Source organism: Notolabrus celidotus, chromosome 13 (assembly GCF_009762535.1).
Source record: "Notolabrus celidotus isolate fNotCel1 chromosome 13, fNotCel1.pri, whole genome shotgun sequence".
Classification (NCBI taxonomy): domain Eukaryota; kingdom Metazoa; phylum Chordata; class Actinopteri; order Labriformes; family Labridae; genus Notolabrus; species Notolabrus celidotus.
The window spans coordinates 15,460,871-15,488,654 of NC_048284.1; the positions used below are offsets into that span (position 1 = coordinate 15,460,871).

Consider the following 27,784-nt stretch of genomic DNA (forward strand, 5'->3'; position numbering starts at 1 on the left):
CCGTTCTATTTATTCAATATATATATATATAATGCAACATTTCCACCCTGCACTACCTCACTTACTGTTTTATCTATTCACTCCATTATCCATAATTAGTCTAGTTTAGTTTAACTCATATAGTCAGCCCTTTCTAGTCTGTCCTCATGTTGTTGTTTCGTCTTGTTTTTATATTCTGTCTTTGTTGTCAGTGTATTGTTTGTCTGTCGTTTTATTTGCACTTGCACTGCTTTGCACATGCCATGTGAGAAACAAAATTTTGTTCAGCTGTATACAAGCTATCCAGATGAACGACAATAAAGTTTTGAGTTGAATCAAGTTGATGAACTGCATTGTGCAACTTTTGTTGTTTTCCTTGCATGGCAAAAATTCATGATGAATGTTACATTTTGGTGTTCAAATAATGCAGGGTGTGGTTATTTTTGTCAGAATACAAGACTGACATGTTCACTGGAAACAAATAAGAAGCGGTAAGAGGTATTGCTTTGTCCACAGGGGGCGCCAAAATCAACATAAACTTTAAAGTGCCTAATAAGAGCTTAAACTGGTGTTTTAAAAATAATAAAAGTAGAGTATTATTGGCCTTGTTAAGTGGTACATCACAGATTCTGATTGGCCATCTGTTGAAAAAGGTATCTTGCTGCTTTGCTATCCTCTTTTCTTTTATTGTACAACATTATTACAGGTAGATCATGAATAGTCTTCTCCAAGTCGTGGGGTTAAAATCACGTTAAATCATGTTAAAAGAAAGATACAACAGGTGAACCTTGTCATTAAACATTGTATAAACTTTACGACCCATCTGTTTCCCCCCCCTTGGAAATAAAAGCAGAAATCATTTGCAACGTTTACATAAACCATGTGATTTTATTGTCACTGTACATTCAGTGCACTGTTAGATCTGACTCACTCAGAAAAAAAGCTTATATTTACACGTGGATACCTTAGGCTTGAACACAACGAAAAAACAAAGAAGAACACAACAAAGTGCCACAAAATACTGTCCAGAGAAACCTGCTGTGGTGTTTGTTTTTCACATCTGAACCCTTCGCCTCACCAGGACTTTGAACATGTGTGCATAGTTACCCGAGCACAGAGTTAGTTCATAATTAAAAATGGACTGTCTTTAAGCTCGACTCGTGTTCCACAATTGATAACATATTGCTTTTTAAGGGGAGTAAACCTCTTGGGTATTTACATGCCTCCGGTACACACACCTAGCAGGGTCCTTTACACGGCCGGGCAGGTTCCTCCGTGTTTTATGTAAATCTTGTCATCTCAGGGCTCACGGAGAGAAGATAAGTCCACAAATGGAGCAGCGAATAAGCAGCTTTCTCCTCGGAGGAATGTGCTCCCCAATTGCAGCAGGTTCATCTACATTTTTTTTAATACCCAGTCAGTGATGTCACTTTATTTCTGTGCCACTGATTCCCAGGAGGAAGAGCATGGCCCGTTTCCAAACGCAGTGTAATTTTCAAAAACATGAATTGAGGTATAGGGTCTAGACTACTTCACTCTCTATACGTCCTGCTGTGCCGATGACCAAAAGGGATGATAAAACAGTGTGATTTTCAGCAGTGAGAGTCACAATAAACACAGAAAAGAAATATAAACAAACCTTTTCTCACTTGGTACAGTACAGTGACTCTAATTATACAGCTGTTGGCCTTGAACTTGTGTTGAATATATCATGAGAAACGGGCCACTTAAACAAATCATCATAGTAATGCTAGTGCACAGCAGCTACAGTAATTATTTGCACATTACATTTGCAGTGTACAGCGCTGTACAGTATGTAAACAAAGCACAAGTAAATGTCTCCAGTGCTCCCCAACACAAGGAACATAAAGTGGCCATATTTGCCTTGCATAGCCCAGTGATCGCCCTGTTATGAAACTATTACAAGCACCCATGAAATCGCCTTCTAAAGGTTTCCACAGACCCTCCCCACCGACAACCGAAATAAAATGTCTCTTGTCCCCAAGGTAGAGCCAAAGCAGAAATTTAATTGCTCCATTTCTTTTGAGAATTTCAGCTTAGAAGACAATTAGAATTAATTGGATGCAGTAGAACCATTTTAGAAGTCTGAAAATAAATTAGGCATTTTTCTTTTATTTTCTTATATTAATTTAAGAGGACGGGGGGAGTTGGAAACAATTAGCTGCTATCAGTGTTCAAAGTGCAGAGAGGAGGAACGTGGAGGAACTCTGGTTTGAGGAGGGAAGGTCAGGTTGTCTGTCTGTGTTCATTAAGAGTGTACAAAGCCCAAAAAACATGGACGATTTTCTTTGACCCCAATATTATCTAAAAGAAAGTTTTTTTTGTTGGTGGTTACATTTCAGATTTCAGTGATTTTGACAAAGACAACAGTATTGAATAGATGTCCAATGACTGAACAAAAGAGATTAAATATTTCAATCTTGTTTAGCTGCATTTCCAACAAACATAGGAATACAAGATTTAATCAAATTCAAATTCAATGAGACGCTCAAAATTCAGCCATTTCTCTTATTTCTGTTTAATTTTTAAGCTTCTGCAGACTTTGGTTTGCTACTCTTCCCAATGTGATGAAATACGTGGTTTTACTTTGAGGGGCGTGAAACATGGGAGTTGTATTTTCTGCCATATTCATCTAAACATAACATTACATAAATCAGTAACTTGTGTTCCTGTCAGAGTCTTTGATGTGCAGAAACCGTCCGACGTCTGCTCATCTTTATGTTATGTCTCTATCATATATTACTTGCAGCATTTATCTCTTACTTTAGTATTATGATCCGATAGCATGTTTATAACTGTCATATTTTGATTGACTTTCTTTGAATGATTTGGCGACTGGTTTCCAACTGACAAAAGCCTAACTTAGTTTGTGTGCAGAAGTGTTTCAGAGTTTGAGTGTTTGCAGAGCAGTCGGTGACTGAATGAGGAGCACCTTCTCATAAGGTATGCAGGATGTAAGTTAGACATAACAAAGTTTGAAAATATTACGTCATTACTGTCATGTTGCAGGATTAATTAGGTGTCACTTTGTTGTATTGGACTTATATTTAAAGCTACATTTATCTCTTCTTCTGAAACTGTTTTTGATTTTTTTTGCTAACTAGGCTCATGACCCTCCGCTAAAAGAAAACAAAAGTCTGCATTATTTTTCCTTGAGCTTGGGGATTTAAAATTTTGATCATGAAGGATAAAACAAGGCCTGTGGAATACATTTAAACAATGTTAAAATCATATTTGTCATGGCGAGCCGTTGGCCTAGTGGTTTAAGCACATGCCCCATATGCTATAGTCCACATCATTGCACGAAAAAAAATCATATTTTTCATAAAAGGTAAAAATGAGGCAAATTTTTCCAAATGCAAAACTTTTTTCCTTCTCAGACATCCAAACTGTATCAGAGAATGCTAATACGGGATCATAAAACATGTTAAGATAAGTTAATCAAGCAAATAGACTTTGGTTTTACTTATGCAATTGACTGAAAGGGAGCAATGGACTGTGGTTCTCATCCTTTAACATGTTGGTATAGGAAAAATCTAAATAAAGGTAGAGTGGGTACAAGAAAAAGCACAACCTTTGCAATATAATGCAATCTAATACAGCAGTGTGGCAAACCATGGAGTCAGAAGTTTTAAAACAAAAGGAAACTTCACAGAGCTCGTATTTATTGCTGGACTATAGATAGATTAGATTGCTTTGTATTGCAAAGATGTTGCTATTAAAACAAGCTGTATACAGTTTGAATGATGAGCATCAGAATATAGCTTATCAAGTGTGTCTTTCACAGTATATTCAGAGGCCAATATGTGGGTATGATGCTGACCCCAGAGAGAAGTGAGGAGGAGATTAAGTCTCTAAGACTGAGACTCCAAAGTTCTTTTTTAACCCATTATTGCCACAATACTCAAAGATGCTTAATGCAAACTGTTTGTGACTGACCACATTGTCCTTCTGTAAGCACCTGTTTTACTGTACCCGCTGAATGGATGGAGCGACTACGAGGTAAATATATGAGGAGGAAATCTAACATACCTGTTGAAGGTAATCATTGCTTTCTTTGATGACGAATATAAGAATATGTCTAACAGTTCAGCCTCCCTCCCCGCCCAGTGCAATATCACACAATATACAGTACACATATTATATGTAGACCAGTTAGAGACTATTGCTTTAACAACTCAGATTCAAAGTTATGAAAGGAAAAACAAAAACACAGAATGTGGCTTTGCAGCCGTTCAGTTCTTTAGGACATTTATATTAACATTTAATTTTGAGATGAAAATAACAAAAGAAAGAAATTCACAGAAGCTTCAGGTGATATAGAGCAGCGGGTCTCTGGTTATAACAAGACCTCAGCTGCCTGATCTCTGTACACAACATCTTATTTACATCATCATCATGATCCCGTTCATCAGGTTGATATTCACCCTTTTAAAAACCATTTCAAGTCCCTTTTTCTTTTAAATGCATCATCATTTAAAAGAGTTTCAATGACTCAGAAGTCTTCACTATCAATTGGCACACTGCCTTTATTTTTTTTTAATCAACTGTCCCTCGCCTCCCATTGGCTGATGCAGCTGTCTGTCAAACACCTGCTGGCTTGGGTGTCAGGCCTTGGCCTCCAGCATCTCCAGGAATAGTTTGTGCATGGGGACTTTGCCCTGCATTTTGATGCTGTAGAAGTGCTGCACGGCCTTGGTGGCGGTCTGACGGAGCAGAGGGAGGGTCATTAGCAGCTTCCCCGCCCGTCGAGGGTCCTCCGGATGCTGGGAGCCCTCAAAGTCCTGCAGGGCCTCGTGGAGAGAGTCCTGCAGCCTTTGGACCGCCTCGATGTTCTCTATGTGCATGGAGTCTGCAGGAAGGAGCACAGAGAGGTTTTATTTTTTACAGCTTAACATGAAATGAAATCAAATGTTTTCTTTTGATCTGCAGAAAAGAAGAAAACTGCAGCAACAACTCTGCGTTCTGCTGCCTTAGATTCAGCAGCCTCTCTTTGCAAACATGCAATTTTGCAGAGAGGTTTTCTCTTGTTAGTGGTTAATGACGCTCCTTAAATAAATGCCTATGCGTGGCCTGGACTCTAGGGAGAGAGAAGAAGAGGGAGAGGTACTGCAGGTCTGTATAAATATACGGTGGGACAGGGGAGAGATTCATTTCTTTTGGTATCATGGACCCCATACATCCCCCTCTGCTAATGAATTCAGATGGCTGCATTACTAGGATATCGTTCAGCTGAATGATGGCGGCAGATGGCCTTCATTTCCATAAGAAAGAGCAGTTGGCCCCCTTATGTATAGGCTCTAAAATAAAACCAGTTGAGACTTATTAAAAACTGCTCTCTATGTGTAAATCTACAAGTCAGGGGAAAAAAAAAAGCAGGCTTGTCCTCTAAAGGACGAGCTGACAGAGAGGGCTGGATTGGACAAGCAGCGGTTTGCTCTCGGACAATTTCACCGCAAAGACGTACAGTGTCAGGTGGAATCTGTGGATGCATCATAATCTGTATATATTAAATGTGCATGAAAATATGGATTTACTTCAGTATAATAATCAAATGAAAATGGAATAAGACAGACTTGTTTCATCTAAAAACCCTGATTTTACTAAAGCTCGACCAGTAACTGCTGCTGTATGAAGCGAGAGAGAGAGAATTAGATCAGCTCTATGTGTTAGAAAGTTGTGGAGTGAAGGAAGACCGTGTACAAACATGTAAATGAGGCAGAAAAAAGGGAAAGTACAAGGCTAATTATGTTCCTAACTGACTGATTAAGTCTCTTTTACCAGTCGCCTTCTGTGTAAATTGCGTTTCTATCTTGGGAAATTAACTAGGCTATGTGGACCGCACATGTGTTCCAGCACTCTTCATTTGAAACCTTCATGTTAATACTGATCTGATCCTCGTTTGGCTGAGAGAACAAGTGTGTGTGTGTGTGTGTGTGTGTGTGTGTGTGTGTGTGTGTGTGTGTGTGTGTGTATGTGTGTGTGTGTGTGTGTGAGAGAGAAAGAGAGAGAGAGTTTGTGAGTGTGTGGGTTAAGCAGAGAGAGGAGGGGAGAGAGAATATGTTTTGAAATATGTGTCAGTGTGTGGAAAGCGAAGGGGGAGTGTTTTCGTGTGTGTGCGGGTGTGTGTGTGCGTGTGTGTGTGTGTGTGTGTGTGTGTGTTAGAGGAGGTTAGGGGCGGAATGCAAAACTAACTTTGAAGAAACAATTTCCATGTAATCCGTCAGCAGCCTAGCGTCAATCCCGTCGATACTCCGCTAATTACAAAATCAATGGCCATGAATTTCCACAGCTGTCACACCCACAGGACCCCAGGAGCCCAAGCTCTGCGAGACAGTGTTCAAACGAGCCGAGGCTGCCCTCTCGCCCTCCCTGAGCCTTACTCGCCACCCCGGCCTTCCTCTCTCACACTTCTCCCTTTACCTTTACATCCCTCTCTTTCCATCACACCCCCCTCCCTCCCCTTCCGTTTTCTCTTTCTCCTCCTGTTTATCCTCCCCTCTTCTCTCCTCCCCTCCCATGGAGAGTTTGTCATCAGAAGACTAAAGCTCTGGGCTCAGCATTTTTCCATTTCTCAGTCAGGCAGGAGAAAAGACTCCTAACAGGCATTGATTAGCGAGGGGGGGACAGGCCCGGCCTCATGAAAAGCAAACTGTCGATACGGGAGCAGCATCTTCACATTGGAACAAACGAGGCCCGTCGCTCCCCGACGCTCATTCCACTCCACTTAACACATTTTATTGACAGCCCCTGTTTTCCTAATGAAATGCTAAATATATCTCCCTCGGCAGCGGCGCGCTGGCAGCTACTGTTATGGAGATGGAGAGAATGAGAGCACAATGTGACAGTCACACACACGCATGTATGTATCTGCACACAAATTAAAATAAAGATACGCACACACTCTCACACACACAGGGAGCTTTAAATTAAACAACCCTGCCTGTGACCTCTCTGTCCCGTCTTATCAGGTCTCCTTCAACGAGGAGGTGATCGGCCCACCAGATACCGACAATCACGTGACAATATTTGTTTTATTTCTTTGTTTGCTTTAATTGAATGCCATCTATCTAGATTTATACTACGATTAGACACAGAGATAAACCTTCCTGACACGCTAATGAACAGTGTTGAATTTTGGGAGGGGAAAAAAAGGCTAACTGGACCAAATAACAGAAATGTACAATGAACATAATTTAAGATAAGTAGTTAAGCTCTAAAAATGTTCTTACATACTCCTTGACTTAAGGTAAAATCTCTAATATTCTCTATTCAAAATGTTCCAACTTTGAGAAGTTTCAAGGATGAAAAATCTAAATGTTATTTCTTACTGCAAGGCAGGATTTCTGATATATTCTGTAGTATTTCATTCCAGCTTCTAAATTACACTCCTTCAAAGTTTTATTGAAGTATTCACATTCATTACTCAAGTAGAAGTATAGATACTAGGGTTTAAAAAGACTTCTGTAGAAGTTGAAGTATCAACTCAAGCTTTTTACTCAAGTAAAAGTGTAAAAGTACTGGTTTCAAAACTACTTAAAGTATAAAATTAAAAGTAATGTAAGGGGGGAAAAATGTCATTAAGGACAAAAGCTTAGGCTGCGCCACAAGGGCCTATAGTGCACTACCCCACCTCCCAAAAAAAATATGTTTCTAAAGGCCATATTGACTATAATGTTATATTAATATGTTAATGAATCATGTTTATACTTTCCATCCAACCACAAACAAATTCATTCTATCTGGATGGCGTGATTTATAGGTATAGATTTTAGTTTTTTTGTGTGTTTTTTTAAAGATGACAAGCCGAAGTGAAATAAGAGTAACAAGGCTATTTTTAAAATGTAAGGAGTAGAAAGTTCAGATAATTGTGTGAAAATGTAGGGAGTAGAAGTAAAAAGTCGTCTGAAAAAGAATTACTCCAGTAAAGTATAGATACCCAAAATTTCTACTTAAGTAAGGTAACAAAGTATTTGTACTTCGTTACTTGACACCTCTGCATGTATTCCAACATTTCCCTGAAAGTCACCCCAAAATATTGATGCATTTGCCAACTTTGCTGCCTCTACAACAATTTAAATAAAGTTTTGTGGATTTGGTTGATATTTCCTGCACTACACGACTCCACATTGTCCTACAGGAAGATGTTCATCCATACCTGAGTTGGCGAGGGCGATGGCCTTCAGCGTGACAAACTCCTCCTTCTCCATGCGCAGCTTCTTGTAGCGTCTCACCAGTGGGAGTATGGCAACGTGCAGGTCCAGCAGGCCCGAGACCCTCGCCTGATCCTCGTCCACTACGTAGTCCTCGGCGTACACTATCTCGTCTTCGCAGGGCAGCGAGCGAAATACAATGCTCAGCACCAGGATCTCCATCCAGGCGCTCTGTAGTAGACTCATCTGGTCTGCCAGAGAGAGAGTGGAAAAACCTGCAGAATCCAAATGAAATTCATCAGTTTGTTTAACATTTCTTCTCTTTATTGTACACTCTCTACACTTTATAACCACATGGCATCAACCATTAACCTCGCTGCTCTATAACTAGCCGTCTCAAGTCCACTGTGTGTTTTATGGCCTGTTTGGTCGAGTGCGTAATCCCCGGAGAAGTCCAACATGAAACAGAGGCCGATGGCTGTATGTGGAGGCTAAAGGAAGAACATAAATCAGTCAAGTGTGGAGCCCTTTGAAACACGAGACAGGCCTGCTTCAACCCGCAACCAGCTACAGTCACTACTTTAGAAACCCAGTCCATCAGTGTGTTAGGCATGGCTTAGTGAGGGCGAATACACTCTTATATTTAACTTCTCCTAGTTTGTAGCTTGTTTAAGACTAAATAAAACAACAGTTGTTGTTTTTTTATCGCAAGATATGAACTCTTCATTTGAAATGACTAAAATATTGGGCTGGGATTAAGAAGTTATTCACAAACTATTAAAGTGAGGAACCCTTCTCTAATGTATTGGGCTTGAGACCATTTCAAAGAGTTTATTAAATCATGTTAAATCATGATCATGATGCTCAAACATCTAATGTTTCAATTTTTTTTGTTGAGCATTAGGTCAGACATTTTTGGGAGAGTAATGTTTATTGAAGAAATTTGTTTCTATCTGGTGGACTTCAGTGTTTCTCTCCTGGAGTCAAATAGGCACAAAGTAAAACCAAGTTAACTGGACGAAAGCACACAGACCAAGCACATAGCCAACTCTAATTATTGAAAACCTAACAGTGCAGGGACACCAGTGAGATAATTGAACATGATTTTAAAACAACAGAATCAGAGTCTGATGCTGTTATGACATTTTTTTTTTACCTTTAAAACAAAGCTGCATGTTATGAAGCGGCTCAGTTTGTAAGGTGCTGCAGAGACTAAATGGGATCGTGCTTGTGACGCATCCTGCCATTAATCAAAATTAAAGTCCAAAGTTTGTTTCTATTTATTAACAAACACTCAAAATAAATCAATACCAAAAAGGACCGAAATAAACAATGACAATGACGATGACGGTCAACAAAAAATACTCAACCCCACTCACTCTCTATGTGTACCTCCCACCCCCAACTGAACAGGTAGATAAAAGGTTAACCACACCCATGAACCCAAAACCGGAAATGAAGTAAGCAATAAAAAAGGAAGTAATCATGATTAACGAATAAGACTGAAAATCAACATTATGGCCCCTACATTATATGTTTACAAACTATAGACCTTTCTGGAGTCCCTGAGCTCCCTTGTCTCTTAGGTTCCTCTGAGTCGCTGCTGTAGACGACCTGCTGCTGTGGACGTGCCAGACTCCAGCTGCTACAACCAGTACTATCCGTCTCACCACTATCCTCTCTCTCTTTCCCCTTTTCCAACCCCAACACGGTCTCAGCAGATTTCTTTCTAACATGAATCTGGTTCTCATCAAGGTTTCTACCTGTTAAAAGGAAGTTTGTCCTTGCAACTGTAACTTGCTAAACATTGCAAAGTGCTCTGCTCACGGTGGATTAAGATGAGATGAAACCGAGTCCTGTCAGTAAGATTGGACTGGATCTTATCCTGTCTTGATGTTGGGTTTTTGTTAATATAACAGAGTACGGTCTAGACCTGCTCTGTTTGAAAAGAGTCTTCAGATAACATTTATTACAATTTGGTGCTATATAAATAAAGATTGATTGATTGATTGGTTAATTGATTGATTGATTGATTGATTGATTGATTGATTTATTGATTGATATAGGACGTATTCACAGTGTAGATGTGTAAGTGCAAGAGTACAAAGCAGCTTTATTACGAGTATGAAGATCCTACCGGTCATGCATCCGTCTCGAAAAAATCATCCCCCCTTCACCTGCTGCATTCACATAATCGGCTCACCCAAACTTCTTGTGGAATTTTTACTACTTGAATTTCAGGATAAAATCTGGGTGAAGACAGGGAGAAAAATTCTGCCGTTTGCAGTCACATACCCAGCTCACACATCTGAATACAACTTCAGGGCCATAATGGTAAAGATTAAGGACAAAACAAAAACAGCTAAATATTCAATGTGCTTAACACCTCACTGAGTTCCTGTTTCTCCTCTTCAACCTTCTAAAATCAAGGGAACAATTCCTCCAAGATCTTGAGGTCGACTCGTCAACTCTCCTCTCCGACATTCACGCACACACCAGATCAAACAGACAGCATCTGAAAGAACCTCAAGTCCCACAATACCTTTCAGCACTCTATAGTGAATGGGAAGGTGATTGGGGGTATTGACCACGGCAGTGAACCCCACACTCTGCTTACTTAAATCTGAGGCTGCACGGATGGGAACAGGGCAGACTGACTTAAAAGGAGGTCCTCCCGATGTTTCTTATCAAGCAAATACAGAAACGACGAGCAGAGCGAGAGAGATAGAGGGAGAGAGAGAAAGAGAAAAGAGTGCTGGGGGTGTCATTGATTAGTAGATTGTAATCAGTCCACCAAATGCGAAAGGGGGATCGATCCAAGCCTCAGATCTGACAAACAGACAGCTGATGGAGGACATCCGGTACATGTTAAACAGGGGGGATGGTGGGACTACAGGATCACTGGAAGTAGATACTGTAGGCTGCATCAGGAATTAACAAAATTAACTCTCCTTTTCAAATAAACTTTTTTTTTGGAGATAAATTAATAGCTTTCATGCTTTAAGTTGAATCAAAAATAATTGGGGAGGACTAAACTTTTTGTTTTGATGCTCATCTTTAGCTTTCCTCAAACCCAACCTGTCGCACAGTTCTGTGGAAAGTATTAATAAAATTGTTCTGTATGACATGTATAGACTTGGGGATTCATTTCTTCTGTTATAGGCTCAGCTTTTCCCCTTTATTACACCCTGCTTCTCCTTTGTAACATTTTGTGAAAGATCTGTCACCCTCTCCAGCTGTCTCCTCCTTATCTTCGTCAGTCTTTTCCTCTCCTCAGCCTGTGTTTCTTTTTTTCTTTCCACTCAATTTACTGAGGCGATGGAGTGACTTCCAGTCTCCCCGGAGGTCGCCCTGGAGCTTCAGGTGCGTCGCCCGGAGGTGGCTGAGTTAAGTGTCGCTGCGGAGGGTGATTCCCCCTGATGAAATATCAATATTTCACCTACTGGTTTACTGCCGTTTGACCAAACATGACACAATATCGAGCAAAGTGGGTAATGTCTGAGTCTCTGAGTTGGTGCAGTTTTCTTTCTTTGTGATATCAGGAGGCATTAAAAGAGACAGTAGACACCCAAGGTTTCCTCTGTGTTAGAATAAAATGAACTATTATCTTCTATTCTGCAATATAAAAGCAGAGAGCGGTAAAGAGGAAATTAAGGGAAAAGAGTAAAAAGTTTATAGGCTGGCAGGCAAACTGCTTAGCTGATAAAGAGGTCGTAATGCCTTTATTTTATAAGTTTTAAAGGCTGATTATAGACTAAGAAATTACTTTAATAGACTATTAGACACAGAAAGAAATGTCCATACAGCACTTTGACTTTAGACAATCCTCAGCAAAACTTAGTAGAAGGCTTTCCTTTCATTTTAACTAGTTTGTCTGCAGAGATAGACAATCATTTACAGACTGTTTCATACAGGTTGTCACTATCGGTAATGGCCCTGTCACACCTTGACGATTTAGCCAGCGTATAAAAAAATTGGTGAGCACGCTGGCGTACGTTGCATAAGTTATAGGTATAAGTTTTATATAAGTTAAGAGAGCGCTGAAGCACGCTGGTATACGTCGTAGTACGGCGAGTACGTCGAAAAATGTTGTGCATGCATGCGTATGGATCATACGTCTAGTTATAGATGAGTTATGCGATCGTTGACACACGTCCACACAGGTAGAGCTGTGTGTGTGCGTGAGTGTGAGAAGCCTCTGAGCCCTCACTGAGTGTCAAATAGCAGAGTCTCTGAAACAGAAGCTGAAGCCAGCATGTCGGAGTCTGGTGGTGTTCAACGATAAAGCTGCTGTTGTTGAATTAAATGAAGTTCAAAATGTTACATTTTTGAAAGCGCAGTCAATAAGTGTAACGTCTAGTAAAGACCGGAGGCTGTGTTCCTGCTGGTTTCAATCCTCTGACACTCTCCACGGCTCATCATGATCTTACAAAGAGAGACTGCAGAGTTTTTAATAACACCAATGCAAGTGCATCTAATTTCAAAACTTAGACATTGTCATTAATGATCGGCAACCTTTTTATACACTTCGTCTGCGTTATTATACTGCCTTGCGCTTTGCACAAGTGGACTACAGTTTGGCATAAATTATGAATTTGCTATGTATACGCCCAAAAATTGAAAAAAAACATCAGCATATGTCAGCGTTTTAGAGGCATTTTGATACATTGGGAAAACGCTGGCTTAATCGTCAAGGTGTAACAGGGCCATAAAGAAATCAAAGCCAAAAACAGACGTATTTTGAAACGTGCTCAAAGGCATCTTAAAGCTCCAGTGAGTAACCTTCGGTTTGTTTTGATTTTGTGGACAAAACAGTACATTTCTTTCTTTGCTGATGTTTCCCTGTCAATGGTTGTGTGGTATTTTGTGACATTAAATGAAACCCTTGTGTATTTTATCCATCAAATGTTTCACTCACTGCTGTGGAAAATATTAAAAAGGCTCTTTCTACAGCATGCTATGAATTGTCTGGTCTGAAACTTACTGCCTTGCAATGGTTACAGGTTTTAGATATTACTACATGAGAGTAAAATCTTGTCTCTGATTGTCTGTCCAATATGAATTCACTCCGTTTCATTTCCAGGTAAGATTCCTCACAGGAACTTTAACCACATTGTATACATTTACGAAACAAAAGCTAACTCAAGCTTTACGTCACTAACTACTATTTTGTCAAACTGGTCATGACAAATTAGCTTTTGTATTTGGGTATGTGTAAAAAAAAAGGTCTACACGACAATACCTAAATTAAAAAAAAGGAAGAAATGAACATTTTTCTATTAAATAGTGAGCTGGATAAATGCATTAGAAGTTAGCCATTGCAAAAACTAGCAGTTGCTATTTCTCCAGCTAGCATGATGCTATATTGCTTTAGCTTGTGTCAGCAGGTTTTCAACCAGGGCTTGAGGAAGATCAGGTTTTGGTTTGATTTTAGCTGTGTTAAGAAGCAACTGTAAATTTCATGTACTCTCTCTAAATCAGCTATGCATTTATTGTTATTATCTTTCATTATTGGATGAGGGTTTTTATACAGCTTAAAAAAAAAGAGACAAAAAGAGAAGAATTGCCATCAACCAAATATGCAAAAGACGAATTACCTGTTTATGTGCCAGGTTACAAAAAGTTGATGCTAAATGAATTAAAAGACAAATTATTGAGAAACGTTTTTTTTTTTTTACAATAATCTTTAAAAAAACTCAAGCATGATATGAACTTTTTTAACCTCTGAAGTTATTTTTTTATGCCGTTTTCACTTCAGTATGGTGAAGACTAGAGCATGATCTTGATTCAAAAATGTGTGCAATGTTTCTAATTTTTAACATTTAACAAAAAACATGCGTCCCTTTAACTTCAACAGAATATTACCAAAAACAACTAGAGATCCCAAAATCAAAGAATGTGCTGGATTTAGGGGGACAATGGTGAACTTCAAACCTACTCCTTCTACGTAGGGTTCTGCATATTCAACTGCTGTATCATAAGATTCCTCACAGCATTTGTCCGTCTGTACAGGATCCTCCGTTTGTCATGGGATGTTGGTCATTGTTTGAGGAAAATAGGTGCTCTAGTTATGCTACAGTCTAGTCCTGGTACAGATCAGATCAGTAATTGAATCCCTCTTCAGCACAATGGAGAGAGTGAGCGGTTTGCAGTGAAGCTTGAAGCTGTCATTGAGAGCTGGGTCTAAAACAGACAGCAGTTCACTCTCTATTCATTTAGTATCATTACAGGCCTCCTAAGAGCCCTAATGGGCCTAATAAAAAGACAGAGGTAATAATGAGACTAGAGGGTCCTATATGAGCCGCAGCAGTAGGAGAAGGAGGAGAGCCAGGGGAGCCAGAGAACAAGGAAGCGAGAGAGTGTGAGAAAGATATGATGGGAGAGTGTGTGTGTGTGTGATAGAGAAAAAGAGAGCAAGGAAGAAAAAGAACTGAGTGAGCATTAAATTCTAGGGGGCACTGGATGCAGTTTCCAGTGTGTGTGTGTGTGTGTGTGTGTGTGTGTGTGTGTGTGTGTGTGTGTGTGTGTGTGTGTGTGTGCGTGCGTGTTATTAGCTGCATTAATTACCAACAACCTTCTAGCATGTTAGTCTGAAAGTAGAATATGGCACTAATGCTAAATGGCTGAGTGTCAGGTATTTCGTTTCCAATATTTGAAAGCTGTCTTTTTGTTGCCTGTTTATATTATTTGTCAAATTGTTCTTCTTTTGATTTTGTCTTTGGCAGGTATGAAAGTCACATCTGACATTTTTTAAGCAAGTAAAATGCAAGTATTTCGTACCTTTCCAACAATAACGTGTAGCGTGTAACATGTTGTATTATTGAAAAGGTATCAGAGAGGCACTCTGTATTGGTGAACACAAAAAAGGAAGTGTAGTATTTCTGTTTTACACCTTATTGTCGGGAAGTCAAAAAACATATAGTGCATTTGGAATAACTGAACTGAATTCTGAACCTTTTTAAATGAAAAGAAGAAAACAGGAGAAAAGTTCTGTCATTGAGTGAAACCATCAAAAATTCCTTTAGATTCATAATTCACCTTCTAGTGGGGAGGCTGCATGTTTTTGCAAAACACTCCAGCTGCTCAACACGGTGACTTCTTCTAAAAAAAAACTCAAGAAAAAACACTCCCCCTGATTGGTTTCTTCTTTTAGAAAACTGCTTTAAAGTTCTAAATTATGTTCTGAATCTACTTTGTTAAATAAAGAAACGGTCTCACATTAAATTTGCACGTCAAACATTCAAGCTTTCATAATGACATGTAACAGAAAATCTACTAAATGCTGCATGTTTCCTTCCAGCTCTACACGTGTGGATATTGAAGGACTTTTACATTAATGGAGCGATCTGCAGTAATGACTCTTATTACCTCATCGTTAAGGCCATTTGCTCGCTGGGCTATGAGTGTAATGGTGGGAGTGAACTGTTAAACTGTAGGGACCCCTTTTGTCTTAATCGTTACTTGGTGACACTCTGACCCGGTGGCCCCGGGTAAAGTGTCCCCAGAGTGTCACATGGGGCTTTAATAACTCTGTCAGGTGTGGATTTAGATCTTCATAGCATTCAAGATCAATAGTTATACATAGAAAATGTTAATGCTAAAATATGACTGTATGTAAATTTCTTGAATTCATTTCAGCTGCCCTGTAGCTACAATTAGATTGAAAAGAAAATTAATTGTATATATCCTATTTGGCCTCTTTTTGACCTGGAAATTATTAGGTCAGTGATGCTCCTTTGTCTTTCTTTCTTTGCCCTTAAGGTATCTTCCAAGTGCTGAGACAGTAGCATACCTTGTACCCACAATGACAAGAAATGCATAATCTCAAAATAAGACCACACTCTCTGTTTTTGCTGTAAATTTTATCCTCTGATGTTCCTGGTACAGATTTTGGATCAACACAACAACTTCTAAATAACATCAAATATACGTGTCCGATGTAAACCTTTTTTTGTGTGTGTTAGTTTTATGTATCTGTATACCTGTGGAGGCAGCTCATTTTCTCTAAGGAGACCATTAAGTGTAACATATAATATTACATTGTATCGTGTCAAATTGTATTGTTTTGTATCTTATCGTTTCATATCACATTGTATTGTATGGTATATCGTATTCGTATTGATTTGCATTGTTTCTTTTAGTAGCGTATCTTGACGTCCTATCATATCATATTGTGTTGTACAGTATCAACTTGTGCGTATTGTTCTGTATCGTAACGTATAGTACCGTCCCGTTTTAGCATTGTATCGTATCATTTTGTTTTATTTCGTACCGTACAATACCGTTCCGTTTCTTATTGTATCTTACCGTACCGTTTTGTATCGCTTCGTATTGCTTCGTATAGTTTCAATTCATGTCGTATCCAAGCGGCAACTTCTGGTCTCAAACTATGAAGCCCATGCGGAAGTGTTATAAACTGCAATTCATTGAAAATCTGCTTGAGGCTGGCTGCAGAATCACCGGAAACCACATAGACACCAATTAAAAAAAGACGATCTTTGCAGCATTAATAAGCATGTTTACAGCCTGATTCAAAAAACAGCATGGCTCTACATATCTAATTTCTCTATCGGCACACACTGTACGGGGGGGTGATTTTTTTTCTAACGTGACGGTTCAGAAGATATTAAGATTACGAGTTTTTGCCCAAATAAGGACATGACTGACTTGACTCCTGGACGGGAACACATAGCTGTTGGCTAGGAGGCTCAAACTCCGCCTCTTTACGTCACTCTGCCTGGTTGAGTTCCGCATTTCCAATATGACTGCCACCGTCGCTTTGCTTCAAAACAGCGCTCAGGAACAGATGGGTGACATCACGGATACTACGTCCATATTTTATACAGTCTTTGGTCGTATCATATCATTTTGTATTGTTTTTTATAGTTTCGTATCGTATCTTCATGTATCTTCATGTATATTCATGTATCGTATCATATTGTTATCCTAAAGTTTCATTTTGATTGGCATCTTATCATATCATATTGTAACGTATCATATTGCATTCTCTCGTATTGTATCGTATTTTTTCGTATCATACCATATCGTATCGTCTCCTCTGGTATATCTCATTGCATTGTGTTGTATCACAATGCATTATATTGTAGTTTTTTCTGCACATTTTCATCAATGTATTATGCTTGGGAATAAGGCTACAAAACAAGGTTTTTCAAGTCATTAAATTAGCTCTATGAAACACTTTTAGTTTATTCATAAGATACCAAAATAATACTTTTGATGCAGTGCTAAATTGCAGTAAGAAGTTTTGAATGATCTGTATCTACTGTGAGATCAACCTGTGCTCTGTTGCCTGTTTGAGCTGTTGGAGATGAAAAGAAAAGAAGATCTGACGAAATTTACATAAGAAGTCTTATTTAAGAATTCGTCAACAAGAAGCTAGGAAATCCATCAGTATTTCCCAAAATAAATCAATTTTACAATGGTCCCTGTGTAGTCTCCTTAAGTAAGTAAGAGGATTGCTTTTTTTAAGTCTGGGATTGAAATGGAATACATTGACACAGGGGCGGATCCTCTCCCCTGCCCCCCAGACTCCCCCACCCCACCCAGTCAAATCAAAGGTTTCAGCTGCTCTTTATTGATTAGATTTTAGAATATGGGACTAGCTTCTCCCTTAGGTACAGATGAGTAGCAGATGTTAATTATCCTGTGTGTGTGTGCATGAATTTGTGTGTGTGGGAGGGGTGTTTGTATTTGTGTGCAACAGTCACTGAACTACTTCTCATACTATACTTGTTTCAGTAGATTAAAGCACAAACCAGAGTTTAGTTGCTTAAGATACAGTAGAACCCTGTGAATTTGTGTTTTACATATCTACATATAAAACTTGAGAAATATGTTTCATTCTTTACATTTTGGAGAAAAATAAATGGCGGCTCAGTCAATCCAAGTTCTTTTTCTGATACCAATCAGTTACTTTTCTGTGAGTAAAAAACTAAATATGTATTTCATGATGGAAATCAAAATATCTGAAATGCTGAAAAAATAAATGAAAGATTCTGAAACAAAATTCTTTCATTCATCAGCAGTCCTGTCTCTGTACCTGGGATATGTTTTGCCCAGCCGATGATGACCACCAGCTCGCGGTCAGCCAGGTCACACAGCGTGGTCAGGGCCTTTATGTCCCCATCAGGCACGCTGGGGTCAGGCATGGCGTAGATCTTCTCTGGCTCCACCACCAACAGATGGGAGACTATCTTCGTCACTGAGAGAAGGGACGATGAGAGGATAGAGGTGATTTAGTTACATAAAACATAAGAAAGGTGCAACATTTGAATGAAGAGTAAAGAAAAGTGAGGTTTGTGCCAGAGTGATTGAACCAACAATTTTTAGAAAAATATGATGTGCTGGAAAAAAACAAAACAAAGCAGTGTGACTCACGAGGCTTTTTGGCAGGAGGGGGGATGGAGAGGCCGAGGTAGCCGCCGTTCTCAGCGTCCATCCTCCGTTTGTACTTCTGCCTCCCCCCTCTAACCCGATCCAGACGCACACCTGCAAAACAGAACACACATGTATAAATGACAAATAAACCAAACGTACTTTGGAGAGTGAACTGCATTCATTTATTATAAACAGAATAAGCTCAATAGAACTTATCCCAGAAAAGATCCCACTTGTAGGTACATTTATAGTTACATGGAGTTTATCGGGTGACCACTTCTTTTCATGTAAACATAAAGCTTTCACAATTTTCTTTGATGAGACTGGATTTATAAAGACAAGCATTTAAATGACTGATAATTTTTAGGATAATTTAAACGTGCCAGATATACAGGAAACAGAGCCATTAACAGCTGTTTATGCACAGACTATTATGTTTAAGTTTCTTTTCTTCATTTTGACCTTTTTACTGAGAAAAGGACTACTCAATACGTCCTTGTTACGGATGGAGGAGTGTAAGTATCTAGTTAGTATACAAACGGACATATCTGGGATTATCTAGGAAGCCATCTCAGAGGACACAGGCCACCTCAGAAGCACCTCGTGTGCTGGATTTACACTCTCGTATTAAAAGTTGTTTGAGCATCAGGGGAGAGCAAACAGATTTTACATGGTCAAGTGGAATTGAGTCGTGTGAGATTTCCCTGTGACTCGTATAAATTCCTTTGATTCCCCTGGAAACAAAAGAATCCGATTAGGATGGTCTTTCAATTTCCTGACACCGACTATCCACTAACCTAATTACCCAGCGTGCCCAGAGGGAGCTCATTCTTCCCAGCAAACACAGTGAGATCATTTTATGCCTGGCAGATTGAAGCTAAATCGAGAGCCCCTCTCCTAACACAGCTTTCCATTTGTACGCCTTAAAGTAATCAATAAAGCTCGCAAATAGACTTCTTGTTCTTTGAACACATGTGGATGCAGTTTTAATTAGTCAGTTAGGCAGCTAGGAGCTGGGTTTGGGATAGATGGAGCTTTAGTACATGTTGCTACTATTATTCTTGTTTAAGTTAAATTTCAAATTATAAATGGTAGTGCAGGAAACTGTGAGCTCTGTGTGCTTGAGACATTGAACTAATTCAATAGCACCTCTACATTTAATGACAAATATAGGCCTCACATAGATGCATGCATTAAAAGGAGGCTTTTGCAACAATAAGAAAACATGTAAAAGTGGCGTATAGCCTAATTCGATGTACGATAGATATGTCTGCCTAAGTGATACACAATTGTTGCACGTATTGTCCCCACATAGGCACACACACACACACACACACACCCTCAAACACACACAATAACACTGACAGTGTTCCCCGCTGCAGGCTGCGGGGTCATGTGGCTGCAACGAGCGACAAGTGACCAAACAGCCGGAGTTAGAATTCCAAGATCCGCGGGGGCTGTTTGAACTGGAACATCCAACTGGCCCATAATTAATAGACGCTGACAAGAATTAAGAGCTCAGCGCTAACCAGTTTCAGTTTACAGCTTAGTGGCACTGCAAACAGCAGAGACCCCGAGCAGACAAAATAACAGAGAGAAAGGGTTGGAGAACAGGAAAGTCAGGGAATAAGACAGAAAGGCTTCTGTTTTTTTGGCTGAATGTATCAGTTTCCTTTGACTTTCCCTCTCGGTCTCTCTTTCCTCCTCTTTCAGCATCCGGTGCTTGTCTCCTCCCTGACAGCCCTGCCTGTCCCAGCCAGTGCGGGATTATCTCCTCCCCATGTGATTCGGCACAGTACTGAGAATCTGACCACAACAAGACAGCTGGACGAGGCCCCTTGCGGAGCGCTGTGGAGGGACGAAGGGAGAGGGAGGAGGAGGGTGGGTGAGTGGGTGTTGTGTCATCGTCAGCAGCACATTCCACACCTCGGCCCAAAACCACAGCAGCCCCCACGCTGCAGGACAATCAGGTCCAGAGGAGAGCTTGTGACTCTGGATGGGGAGAACCAGGTGGCTGCACAGATCATCTTTAAAGCGTCCTTATACATTCTTACAGTTGTTGGGCCTTCATAAAGTGTGGCAGCCAAAATATGGATGGAGGGGTGGGAGTGGGAGCTGAGAGAAGTGTGCTGAATGCTATGAGCTCGGTAAGATGTGTGTGTGTGTGTGTGTGTGTGTGTGTGTGTGTGTGTGTGTGTGTGTGTGTGTGTGTGTGTGTGTGTGTGTGTGTGTGTGTGTGTGTGTGTGTGTGTGTGTGTGTGTGTGTGTGTGTGTGTGTCCACATATGTGTGGAAAGACGATGAGGCATGTTTGCATAGGAGCAATCTTTATAGCCACCTGACCTCGGCTTCCATTTCACATTCAATATTTTTATTGACTGGTGCAGCCTTAAAGCACATTCCTGATGAAAGGGGCCGTTTGCCTTTATGTGGCGGCGGCTGAATGTCCGACATCTTTATTCATCTCTTCATGTGTTTGTTCATTTTCTGTTTTTTTTTAAATTCCCTTTACACTTAAAAAAAATAGCTGACATCCAGCTTTTTCAATGTCGTTCTAATTTTTTTTTTCCTTGAATCCCATGATGACAGAATTCTAAAAAGAACACTGTACATTGATTTACTGTAAGTTTTTTTAGTATGTAATCATTTTGCTGTAAATTTCACATTGAAAATCCAAATATGCTCTGAATGGATGTATTTTACTCTAAGCTAAATCCTGCATAAGACATTTTTTGATATAGGTTTTGTTTGGCCTAAAATGTGTACAAATTAAAATTATTGAGTTTAAAAATTGAATAATTTCGGGGCGCTGGTGGCCTAGCGGTTTAAGTGCCCCACATATAGAGGCTACAGTCCTCATCACAGGGATCGCTGGTTCGATTCCTGGACGGTCGACCACCTCCTGCATGTCTTCCCCCACTCCCTACTCCCATAGTTCCTGTCTCTCTTCATCTGTCCTATAAAATAAAGGCAAAAAGGGCAAAAATATAACTTTAAAAAAACCCCAAAAAACTTTAATAATTTCTTAGATTGCACACAATGATCTGTTTTTATTAGGATAACAGTATGTAACTCTCTGTTTGTGTATTAAAGGGTTTAAGCAACAGCAGAGTTCAGACATTCTTACTTCCGTTTCTCAAACTGCTGGAGCCTCCAAAACTTGAAAATGAAACCATGAAACTGAAGAAAAAGTTAAAAGTGAATCATGAAATATGAGCGGAAAGAATGACAAGTAAAGAAAATACACCAAAACCTCAAATAAAAAACAACATGGAGCTTTTCAATCTGGATTCATCCATGCTGTGCAGAATAATTTGTTGGTAGGGGAGAGATGGCATCACACAGATCTATGTGTATGTGCATGTGTATCATACACTGTGTGCATTAAGTGTGTGTTACTATAAAAAAACATGTGCATGTGTGTGTTCATATCTCCATAACTATTTCGGGCCCCTCACCTGTCAGAGGCGCTTCTTTCTAGAGAATGTGTCAGGTTTGGCTGGCTGGCAAACGCTGCCAAAGGGAGATTAGGAGCTCCCTATTTTAGCTGGGAAAAATCAGAGGGATGCAGCATGAGCAGCCCTCCTCCAAATACACACACAAACACACACATACACACACACACATGGCGTCCCACTCTTTACAAGGCAGAGAGTTTCCACTTCTAGGGGTCGAGTCTGCAAGTGTGCAAAGAGCCAAAGGCATCGGACAGCTTTTGTTTGATTGTGCAGAGTCTGGGTGGGCTGCAGAGAAGAGGAGGAGGGGGTTTATAGAAGAAAACGGGCAAAGAAGCAGGAGGAGGAGGCGGAGGGGCGTACGATGATGGCGTCCCACCTGCTACACTTTTCATAAATCTGAGCCGGCGTGTCCACAAGGGGTATTACTGTGTATTAGAAAGCCACGCTGACCACAAATGCCTTGTAATCGAAAAACATCTGCGCGGCTGGAGACGGCCAGGTCGATTCAGGATACCCTTTGTGTCATTGTAGCGTGTGATTTGTTAGTGGCGTTTGCACAAATGTGGGGGGGGGAAAAGATAGAAGAGGGGAGGAAAACATGCACCCACATGTCACTTGTTTGGGATGACACATTCGGCATGAACATGTATGTGTGAGTTGTGAGTCCAGTCTGCGTATCAGAGGGCTGTAAAAGAGGCCAGTGCTTGACTAAATCCCTGTCTTCAGAGGAACACGTGTTAGCCTCCGTGTCTGATCTATCACCTGCCAGACAGTGCGGACAGGCGGGTGCAGAGCTGCTGGGTGGGCGCTGACTCTCAGCTGTAGTCTGCCTGCAACTCTGACACCCTAAAAAGCAAACAACATGTGCTGTCAGATAGACATGTTTGTGCTACAAGAATAAATCAAGTGGCGAGGGGTCGGTGGAGTTCTGTCTTAGGGTTCAACTCCTTTGAAGACAGATTTAAAGCAATATATGCAAACGTGTGTCAGGTTTTAAGCTGCTTAAATGTATACAAGGCTTTGAAGACAGACTTATTTTTCATCTTTATTTTGATGATGTAATCTTAGTGTATAGATCGGTTTCTGATCCAAGGTATTGATTTGAAAAGAGACCTGACAGTCTGTGATATTGGATATGGCTTTACTAATCTTTTGTGTATGTGGCTGGAGGAAAATAAGGCTGTAACGTTACCCCGGTAGCCACGTTCGCTCAGGAAAGACTGCTGATCCCTATCTGTGGTCAGGCGAGGGCGAGACAGCAGTGTAGGTTGCCAAAATAGTCTGGCAGCTTGTATTTATCCACCACATTACAGTGTCAGAGTCAAAAAATCCTCACAACCACGGAATAAAACACTGAAATGCAGAGCTAATACTGAAACCAGTTCGCAACGACTTCTGAGGAGTTCAGTTTTTGCATTCAGATAATCAAAGCTCATTTAAGAAAGAAGTCCAGTCATCCTGCAGGGGTTGTACGGCTATTTGAAGGGAACATCATTTTTAAACATGCTAGTGTGATTATCTGACCTTAAATCTCACAAATTTTATTCAGCACTAGAACTACAAAAAAAAGAAAAAAAAAAGGAGATAAATAACTGAATGAAAAAGAACAACAGAGACTAAAACAAACACACAAAGTCAGAGAGTGCTTTATAGAAAATTCCTCAATCATTAAACACCATAAAGACATGCTTTATGGCTATTAGCACAGCTATTAGCTGAGTGCAAGGAGTCCTGGCAGTGGCCACTGACACCATACCTTCCGCGAGTTGTAATTAGGAGAGTTTTTCCACTGGACCTGTGACCTTTTATCTGCCTCAGACAAACATTGAAGGGGCCACTGAGTGATGGCTGCTTTCTTCAGCTGCTACCCTCCACCTGACTCAATCACGGGCTCATCTGAGGCACAGCTTTACAGATCTGGAAAGCACCCTCTAATCTAGAATACATGTTCCATGAGGTTAATACACCTTTAGCATGGAGGTAACACAGCTGACCTGAACTTTGATTGATGTGACATTATATAGTTTTAGTTAGAGCAGGCTGCTCAAGATGGCAGTTGAGCAGAACTTTAGATTTCCTTCAAACATCAGAGAAAACAGTAGGAATCATGTAAGAGCGTCTTTGATTTTTCATCCTTGACCTCGCTGTGTCCCAGCAGAAAGGATATCATTTAACAATAGATCCACTTAACTTCAGGCTTGTTTTCTAATTTACTAGGTTGAGGTAACAGCAGTAAAATCTGTCAAAAATTCCCTTTGCTACGTAGCTTAGTACAAAGTCAGTACATTTGAAGCTGAGGAGTGACGAACAGTGATGCTCTCTGGGAAAATGTGTTTAAAATCTACTCCCTATTAATCTAGCCTGTGTACAGTTTGTGTGCATTAACTGTTTGGGCAGATGGAGTTTGAAAATTAACTTTTCCACTTAGTTAGGTGAAGAAAAGGCTTGGCAAATCTTTTTCATGGGACAGGTGTGTAGAAGAGAAGTGAGGCGCTCAAAAAATTAGAATTACATACATCCTGCACACATACTTGGGACTAGACCATCAGGTTTGCCTGATTAACCCTCCTGTTATGTTCGTTTCTCTGGAACAGCAATAATGTTCCTGGGTCAAATTGACCCGAGGCATATTCAATTATCAAAAAGTGTCAGAACCCCAAAAAATCCCAATTCACATTTTTTCTAATCTAATTTTTTAACTCAATTACTAACCATTTAAATCAAGATTTACTGCAATGGTGTTCTTTAATTCTCACAGATCATGGTTCAATGAGGATAACTCACTCACTTTTTTAATTAAAATTCATGGTAAAACTTTTTTTAATATACATTGGAAAGCCCTAATATAAATACAATAGTTTTACATGACATATATTTATGTTTATTTAATTTTAAATTTTGAATTTTTTATTTTTATGAATTGATGTTGATAAATTAACATGACACGTCTTCTGTCACATGCTGCCCAGATTTTTATGCTGCATTTAGCTGGTTTGAAAGGCATATATTACCCAAAATAGACTTTTAAAAAGGATCAATTTGACCCGCAATATAACAGGAGGATTAAGGCAACACTTAGCTGGGTAACGCACGTTTGGCACATTAGCTGTTTGGGGAAAATAAACAAAAACTCCCAGCAATTAACATAATAATACAACATATTTAATACTAAGCTGGTGAATTCACTGGCAGCATATAAGCTATTAAGGTAAATTAGCAAAAACTGCTAACTTATATAATTTATCTCAACATTCACTTTGCTTGTAAAAACTAACAAAGCTAGTTATTTTGGGGGAATAATAGAAAACTTCTTATAGTGGAAAAATTCCCACAATTCCTCACATTTTCCTCTTAAAGGCAAGATATAAAAATAATTTTGTTGTCATAAAATAAAGACACTCATATCATTACTTACACTGTAAAAACTAGCCACCCAGCAGGCCCAATAGTCAACCATTTTGCATCATTTACATAAATATTTAACTTTTTTTTGTGAAACACTTTGCTTCACTTTCTTTTTTGTCAAAGTGTATTAATAAAATAGTGCAATAATATAAACGTTCAACAGACTCCAAACACCTGGACCTAACATACTGGGCTCGAGAGCTGGAGTCAGCTGATTAGCGGCAGGTGTTACAGGAAGGAGGGGTTTCCCTGCCCACCAGTGGAGCTGCTCTATAACTGTGGCAGCTGGCATTTTATAATTCAGGGTGGCATGCTTAGAGCCGAGCTTAGAGGGTCCTGGTGGAAATATTAAACACTTTTAGAATGGCTGCATATGATCTCTCAAGATCTCCTGATTCTGCTGCACTGTAACAAGTAAAAACTGCTTGATAGTGGGAGTAGTGCTGTTTACTTTAGTTACAGTTATTCATTTTATTTGTATGTTTAATTCCATGACAAAAAACTCCAAGAAGTTTGCCCCTGTATGTGTGAAATAAACCCAAACCCCTGATAAGATATTGTGAACACGGAAATAACTCTAAAATAGAGGCATTTTCCTAAACTTTTATATAATAAAAGATCTAAAACAAAAGGTTTTGAATTAAAATAGGGATCCAAATATGCAGTGTAATACTGATCTCTAGATGAAATTGCTTCCATGACACCTGCTTCGATATTACCCTCTGTGATTATTCCTTTTCCATGACCAGCCCTCGGCCACTTGTTATGTGCTGATCTCATTACATGAAGTAGGTTAGCCGCTGTCCCCCACTGATTCCACGATCACATGGGCTCTGTGCCATGACTGAATGTCCTTTTTCCCTTTAATTGAATGCCATTACTTTCAGAGAATCACCCACGGTGCCACACATCCCGGCGGCTGGGATGCTGCGTCTCAGGGACGGCAGGTGGTGGAGTTTACCGAGTCAAATTCCTCCTCGTGCACACACACTCACACACACTCACACACACTCGACTGTCCACATGTGCAGCTTAACTTGACCCCTCACAGACAATACCCCGCTGTTTTTCTTTTAAGCATGCGATAATAGTTTCAGCTTTATTTCTGAGGCCTCATAGTTTTTTCTGGCTGAGATTCAAAGGCTCGGTGTGAGATATTTGCGCCGGGATGAAGACATCAAGAGTGAGCGCGTGTAAAAATAGTGCTGTAATGGCAATACAATGTATGACCCTTCTTTTTGACATGAACTAACAGAGCAACGTCAGAGTACGAGGAGGCTGTATTAGTGGAGGTGAACCAAGAGCCTGACATACTATCCGGTGTTAGCAGCACAGATTGCTGTTTACTGCTGCTGCCTTCTATTATGAGATGTGTTTGATGCTCGCGGAGCAAAACAAAACTGTATGACTGGGATTATATTTCTAGAAATTTATGACTGATGTGTCTCTAAGAAGAGTCCATAAACAGAAATCTTTAAATATTTGCATTTATGTTGTTTTTAATTGCCATGGATGTCACTGTAGATGGCTGAACTTCAGAAGTTAACCTGCTGGGATACGACCTTTACCTACCAGAGTTTCATTCTATATAATATTCTATATACGCATTGAAAGTAAAACTTCATGTGCAACAACATAAAAAAAAAAAAAAGAATATTATATTGATTTTGAAGAATTTGCAGTGAGTTCAGTTTCCATTATGCACCAGAGACAGAAGCACAATGTCAGTTAGGTGTCAGTGTGTTACTTGTGGCCTACAACTGAAGCCCTTTTTTAGCCAATATTTGGCAAATTAGCACCATTAAAAGAATCCCAGATTACTTATTAGAGGTTCCTTCATTACAAAGTACCCATGGGTGTACAGACGACTATCATTGCAAAACTTTGTCACTGAAGAGAAGTTTAGAAAGTGATGAATGTCGAGTAACTTCTTGAGGTATAGCGACTTTAATTCCTCACTTCTGACTTCTCAGTGTTGTTGATGTTTATTTGTGATGGACATCTAGTGAGATGAAGCTCAGTGTTAGTTCAGTCAGGTAGACTCTGTCATAATCATCCATTCAGTCATTTAATTATCATTCACTTAAACCACTCTGTATCTCTCTCTCTCTCTCCTCTCTCTCTCCCTGCGTCACCTGATCATGGGCCTTCACTCTTTAAAGTTTTACTGCATTCAGATTTGCTAAAACCTGATCAACCAATCATCCTGCTGCAAACTTGAAATCTTTTCTCCTCTTTGCTCCTTCAGTTTGCCATTTTAAGCATGGATTGTTGCAATCCTCCTCCACCCTTGTCCTTGTCTGGGTTCAGTTCTTTTAGGTGCCTACCCCTGCTTCCATCATCCACCACAACCAGTAATATATTGTAAATA

At 39.9% G+C, this 27,784-nt stretch overlaps 1 protein-coding gene across 8 annotated transcripts in view; it reads right to left on the reverse strand.

Annotated features, from left to right (window-relative positions):
* Nucleotides 1-847: 847 nt before the first annotated feature.
* Nucleotides 848-27,784, reverse strand: part of esrrgb (estrogen-related receptor gamma b) — a 164,709-nt gene continuing 137,772 nt past the window's right edge. For all 8 annotated transcript variants that reach the window (XM_034699149.1, XM_034699148.1, XM_034699154.1 and 5 more), the window contains 4 exons: nucleotides 18,552-18,662; nucleotides 18,214-18,375; nucleotides 8,159-8,428; nucleotides 848-4,852 (listed from right to left, as the gene is read on the reverse strand). In XM_034699149.1, coding sequence (XP_034555040.1) covers nucleotides 4,608-4,852; nucleotides 8,159-8,428; nucleotides 18,214-18,375; nucleotides 18,552-18,662 — 788 coding nt within the window. In that variant the 3' untranslated portion in view covers nucleotides 848-4,607. The remainder of the gene's footprint in view (nucleotides 4,853-8,158; nucleotides 8,429-18,213; nucleotides 18,376-18,551; nucleotides 18,663-27,784) is intronic.